Below are 5,901 nucleotides of genomic sequence, written 5' to 3'. Positions count from 1 at the left end.
TCCCGAGGCAGCAGATGATCCAGACTTCTGACTTTCCAGCAATCAAGAGAAAATTGTCTTGGACTAAAAATACCAAAGCACGACAGTCAAGCTGTGCTACAGCTTTCAAATATGAACCAACGATTGTATTGATAAGTACTAAATTATGGTCAAAAGTATGTGGACACCCAGCCACTACCCATGTCCTTGCTGGCCTACATTTTTCTGCTGAAGTGTGATGTGGTCAGGCGTCAGGTGGGCTCAGGACAGGCAAATTCTTTTGCATCAAACTAGGAAGATAATCTCCAAGTCTCTTTTTGTATCAACATTAAGCTGACAAACACAAAAAGTAGAGATTAAAGTTCGGCTTGGACATGTTAACACTGTATTGTTACGTGTGGTATGATGATTGGAAGGAGGGTCAAATTTCTAAATACTTCCAGTTGTTTTACATAAAGTTATTATTATGATTTTAATTGGATAATAAACACAAGAAGATGCCAAGCTGCTCATTAAAGTGCATTAAGGTCTTGTCTTTTTGATGTTTGCATTACAGAAACAGTCCCTTGGAGGTAGCTTTGTACAGTGATAATAGGCTGTGATGGCGATGCAGCCAAACCTCCTGTGGTCAAAGATTATTTCATATAAACGCTGCCGCTGGAAACACACGAGAGAAGAAAACAGCAGGAACTATTTCTGTTTATTACATGAAGGGATTCTGGGAGTGGAAGCGTAGAGCTGCTCTAAAGGATTTACTTTTGTTAGAATGTCCTGTACTGCACATGTACTGAAACATGTGTGCACACACACACACAATAAGATACAAGCACAGACTGTACTCCCCGGAGAACTGTGTGATCATGGCTGTACAGTTGGATGAATGATAAGCCCAGGCTCTAGTAAAGATATAGGAAAGGTGAATTAACTCTTAAACGAACATCTGTTGTTTTCAAGCCCTTGTCAAATGAGTTGACACCATGCTGATTTAATCTATAAGTCTGTAAGTGTGATACAGAGAAGGCTGCAGAAATTAGAAGTATGATGAAGAAATCTAGAAAGTATTCAGGACCAGTTGTCCCACATAAAACAGAAACTTACTGACAAGCAATATTAGCATGCTAGCCAGTAGAATCTGTCGTTGTGAGAAAACCATCCCTTCATAATCACAGAGGACCTAGAACACATTTCTCTTGATTGCTTTTTCAAGTCTGAGATGCTCTTATCCCATATGCGGGGACACAGGACCTCCTGGTGTTAACACAACATCACAGTGTTAAATGCAAAGGTCTGCATGCTCAGAAGAACACATGCTGATGATCAGCAGGATAAAGTACATCATTAACCATAATATTAACCATGTTAGCATTGTAGAATCTGCACAACATGAACAAGTTCAAGTTCAAATTACACAATTTGATGTGTAAGTGCTACAAAGATCAAAATTTGACAGTGACTTAAATTTGACTGTTTTAAAAATGTCAGTCTGTGGAGATCTCATCTGCCTGTTCAGTTTAATTTCTGGGAGATTATCAACTGTGAAACTGTGATACTACAGGGTTTTTGGATCTATGCTGCCATCTAGTGGTTTAATGGAGCAATGAATAAAACAATAGAAAGTGACTATAATAAATGCTCTGCTTCACTGTATTAAAGCTAGATGCTATTGAGGTAACACTATGGATCAAAGTCTTAAATAGAAATTATAAAAATATTTTCCATTTGATCATTTCTTGCCATCTGGTTTACTACACTTATTATATGCGAGTGTTTGACTAAAGGACACAATATTGGCAGCACAATACAAACATGACGTGAATAAATAAACTTACTTTCAGAGGTTAATTTTGACACAGTATACTTCTAAAACAATGGAAATATATGCAGAACAACTTTTCTGAGTTCCATCATTTTTTTTTATTAAATTTTTACCAAAATCAAAAATGACAATAAATGGTTACACTTCTGCTTTACTCCCGTAACAACACTACAAAAATAGATATAAAAAGATTCAACTAAAAGCATCCAACAGAAATACTCACAGATCGTCTGCATTAAGTAAGTGCAGGACTTTTGGTGGGAATGAACATAAAGTTACACCAGTGAATTTTCCAAATAAAGACAACCTCTTGCTTATTTTTAATGTCTGGTAATAATTTTTAAATATACTCAACCCAAGCTCACACATTAAGCAGTGCAGCTACTTGCAAACTTCTGTAACTCGGCTGATACAGAGAACTGAATACTACAGATCTTAGAAATTAGACAATTTGTCCAAATCAAAACAAATGTGCCAGCTCTGTTATTTCAAAATGTCTTAAACATGTTTTAAATTCTTGCAGCCCAAAAGAAAGTTTTAAATTTCCTTTTTTAAGAGGACAATGTTGACCGAGGAGCCTGAGCTTTGGGGGATGAACTGTCGTGACAGAAATAACCTGTCAATTCAGATTTTCAAAATTTCCTTTTAGCACAAACGCTCCTTCACAGCAGGTACATATTCAGTGTTAACCCACCCTGAGAGGTGGAGCTACGAGGACGACTCCGTCTCCCCTGACAAACAGCATGGGGATGTTCCTCTTTGTGGACTGAAAGGATGCAAAAATGCACACAATTACTTTAAAATATTCTGACAAAGATTTACCAGCAACATTCATATAAATCACAAAAACCTTCCAGCACATCTGCTCAGTATGTCAATAAACACAACACAGCAACTTTATGGAATATGATGACATTAGTGCATCTGGTATGACATGCATAAGACTTTCCTTCTGCTTTTTCATAAAGGTCTAGATTTTTTTTATTGCTGCAAAAACAGCAACAAAACAATGTGACTAGAGTAAAAATGCCTGGATGCTGTTTGGAGTTCAGAGGGTTAAAACTAAACAAGAAGCTGCCACAGTGAAGTCAGTCATGTTATTTAAGGTAACAAAGACCCAATGAAACATGATCTGGAAGCCTGAAGAGTAAAAGATAAGTACGTTTGAAGGTCAAACACTGCACTGAAGAGTTTGCACTGCCAACAGACGGTTTGTGTATAACACCTGCATAGGTGTTCTGTCACAGAAAACACAAAGATAAACAAAGCAATTAACCCTTAAGAGTCTCAGCCTTCTGGCTGTTTCTGAATGCTTTTGTCTTAATTTACCACATTGAAAATATTTTACATACATATGTGTGGTATCTTTTCTTTCAGCACCACCTCACCTACATGATCTGATCGTTATTTTTTAACTTTAACCTACTCTATTTACATATTTGGCCCAAAAATCACACACATATATACAAATATTTACCATATGAAACATACAGGCATTTTTACTGGGTCTATCAACATCAAATCAAAACTGGGGAAAAGTTTAGAATCTGCACTTTCTAATGATGGGATCAGCAGTGTGACTGTGACGTGATCCGATTTAAATCAATCCTTTCTTTTGTTTGACCACGAAACTTTGACTGTAAATTTAGTTTGGTCAGGGCCCAGTACGTCAAAGAAGATCTAGCAAAGAACATACCTAAGTTATTCGGGGAAATCCTGCACATCACACATAAAAACTAATGAGGTTGTTGGATCAGAGAGAAACATCTATATTTTACCTTGTAGAGTTCTTCATAAGTCTCTTCATCAATCTCCACTGTTGTCACCGTCTCCTCCACATCACCCAGGATCATATTTAGGTGCTGATCATAGGCCTGGGACACACAAAATACCACAAATGACCAAACTTCATACTTTAAAAGAATTTCAAGCAGAGTGCAGTCACTTCCACAGTGCAGAGTATTCAGCTTACATGGAGTCGGCCTCTCAGCTCCCTGTCGTTCCTCATCTTGACATAGATTCGCTCATCAAGACTAAGTCTGATGAGATCGAGTGGCTCCTCAACCGTGTTGGTAGTCGGTTGCTGCAACATAAACACAGAAGACTAGTTATTGAAGTTGTTAAACATTTTCTCTCCACTTAAGAACATTTTTATTTCACGCAAATTTCATAATCCAGGTGGTTGTTTTATAATCTATGTGTGATGTGTTATTATTATTAGTAGCAGTAGTTGCAGTATGTGCAGCTTGTTTAATAATTTGATCTTAAACATAACACTGGGCAGTTCTGCAATTGATAAGGAAACTGCTTTGTCTTTAAAAACCTCTTGAAAAAAATGTGGAAAACATCCCAAACGTGACACTTTCTTATAGATCAAATGTAACAATATTTCATTTTCATTGGCATAAAAAAGAAAAGCAGGGATACACTGAAATAATCGATTGAGTTCTGACTTGCCATGTTAAGTGAAATCAAACGCATGCTGCAACTGACCTACAGAACAAAGCTCTGTTCAGCTCTCTGACTTCAGACCTAACTAATCAAACCCAAACTGTCCAAACAGGTGGAGGTCAGACTGTAACAGTTAGTCAGGTTAAAAATGGGCAGGTACGTTTAGCTTGTTATCCAGCGCTGCATTAAACACAACAGTGATAAGCAGCGATATCTGTATGCTACTCTAAATTTAATACTTTCTAACCATATTACACTAATGTTGTTGTGGACCTGACCTTTCACCATTAAACAAAAAAACGCCGCTAATCAAACACGTTTCGTCGTTCTGAATCAAGCATTGTTCAGTGGCAGCGGCTAGCCGGGCTAGTTTAGCTAGCTTGTTCGCCTCGTTGCTCCGCGCCATTGTCACCAAAACAATAAGGAAACAAATACGATGCTTCCCTTAAACCGAGTACATCAGTGCAAATATCCCCTGCGACTCTTTAAGAGCTCTGTATACAAGCTATATTAAAAACAACAGCAGACTTTGACTGAGTAGTACTGACCTGCTCAACTTCGTCCGCCATGATTCTCGAGTTTGCGCAGTATAGCGTGTCTGACTCGTACGCAGGTTGCCAGGTCAGTAGAAAGACGCATTTTCACACCAAAGCAAAGGGTGCAGTGCAGGTGAATTTCTCTACATTTAACATGGACGTTTGTTGTCCAGTGGGTCACGAACAGTCCACTCATGCTTACTCCACATCTGAAATACTCCAAATAATTAACATTTATTAATATATTTCCACGTTTGCTATAATTTTCGTACAATAAAACGATCAAAGATTATCATACAACATGATGAAGATAAGAAGAGAAGAGCAGGTATTATTCTATACTGTACTATTATTCTATGCAGGAGGACAAAGTGCAAACCTGGCAACCCGCTACGTTATGATAAGCAGTCCCGCTATCCTCTTTCTCTTTCCAGACTTTTCCATCTTCCACGTCTGCACTCGACGCGGTTTAGTGTTAAAATGTGAGTAAATTAACCTAAAATGCGTGTTTTTCGCGCACACGTCACCTTATTTTTGTCATTTGTTGTTGTTAGATATCAAATTTGGTTTTATTTGGAACTGCCCACGTTCACATTTGTATCGTCATACAACTAGCTTAATATTAATAGGACTGTGCGTATTATATCGAATTGATGCTAAACGCATGTTTATGTGAAAACTTTCTACCCAACAAAGCCTAGAAAGAAACACAGCTGCATGTAAAACGCACGCTGTACAAGTAGAATTATGTCATACTGTACTCTTGACTGTGCTGGTGCTGTGTGTGTGTGTGTGTGTGTGTGCGCGCCTCCTCTCCCAGTTCAGCCCAGTGCTCCATACTGGGATTCTGTGCAGGATGAGGAGGCAGAGCAGAGCAGTGGAGATACCCATTCCACCCCCAGCTTTTCACATAGCTCCGTGGTGGAAGAGATCCCTGCAACACACTGCTAACATGTAGTTTCTAATGTAAAAAAAACAGCTTATACTTTGTATATGTAAAAAGTTGTTTAGCCTTCCTTTAAAGCCTTTGGAAATGAATTCATTCCCACACCCTTCTCCCGTCCGGGTGGTATTGGTTGAGAAGTCTTATTTCTTCTTTGTCTCAACAGGGTCCAGTGT

At 38.4% G+C, this 5,901-nt stretch overlaps 1 protein-coding gene across 1 annotated transcript; it reads right to left on the bottom strand.

Annotated features, from left to right (window-relative positions):
• Positions 1–1,869: 1,869 nt before the first annotated feature.
• Positions 1,870–4,853, bottom strand: lsm3 (LSM3 homolog, U6 small nuclear RNA and mRNA degradation associated). Its single transcript, XM_028406419.1, has 4 exons — positions 4,795–4,853; positions 3,768–3,878; positions 3,574–3,669; positions 1,870–2,561 (listed from the first exon to the last, which is right to left on the bottom strand). The coding sequence occupies exons 1-4, from the start codon at positions 4,813–4,815 to the stop codon at positions 2,481–2,483; spliced, it is 309 nt and encodes a 102-aa protein (XP_028262220.1). The 5' UTR covers positions 4,816–4,853; the 3' UTR covers positions 1,870–2,480.
• Positions 4,854–5,901: the final 1,048 nt, after the last annotated feature.

Source organism: Parambassis ranga, chromosome 5 (assembly GCF_900634625.1).
Source record: "Parambassis ranga chromosome 5, fParRan2.1, whole genome shotgun sequence".
NCBI classification, from domain to species: domain Eukaryota; kingdom Metazoa; phylum Chordata; class Actinopteri; family Ambassidae; genus Parambassis; species Parambassis ranga.
This window is presented reverse-complemented; position numbering and strand designations above follow the sequence as displayed.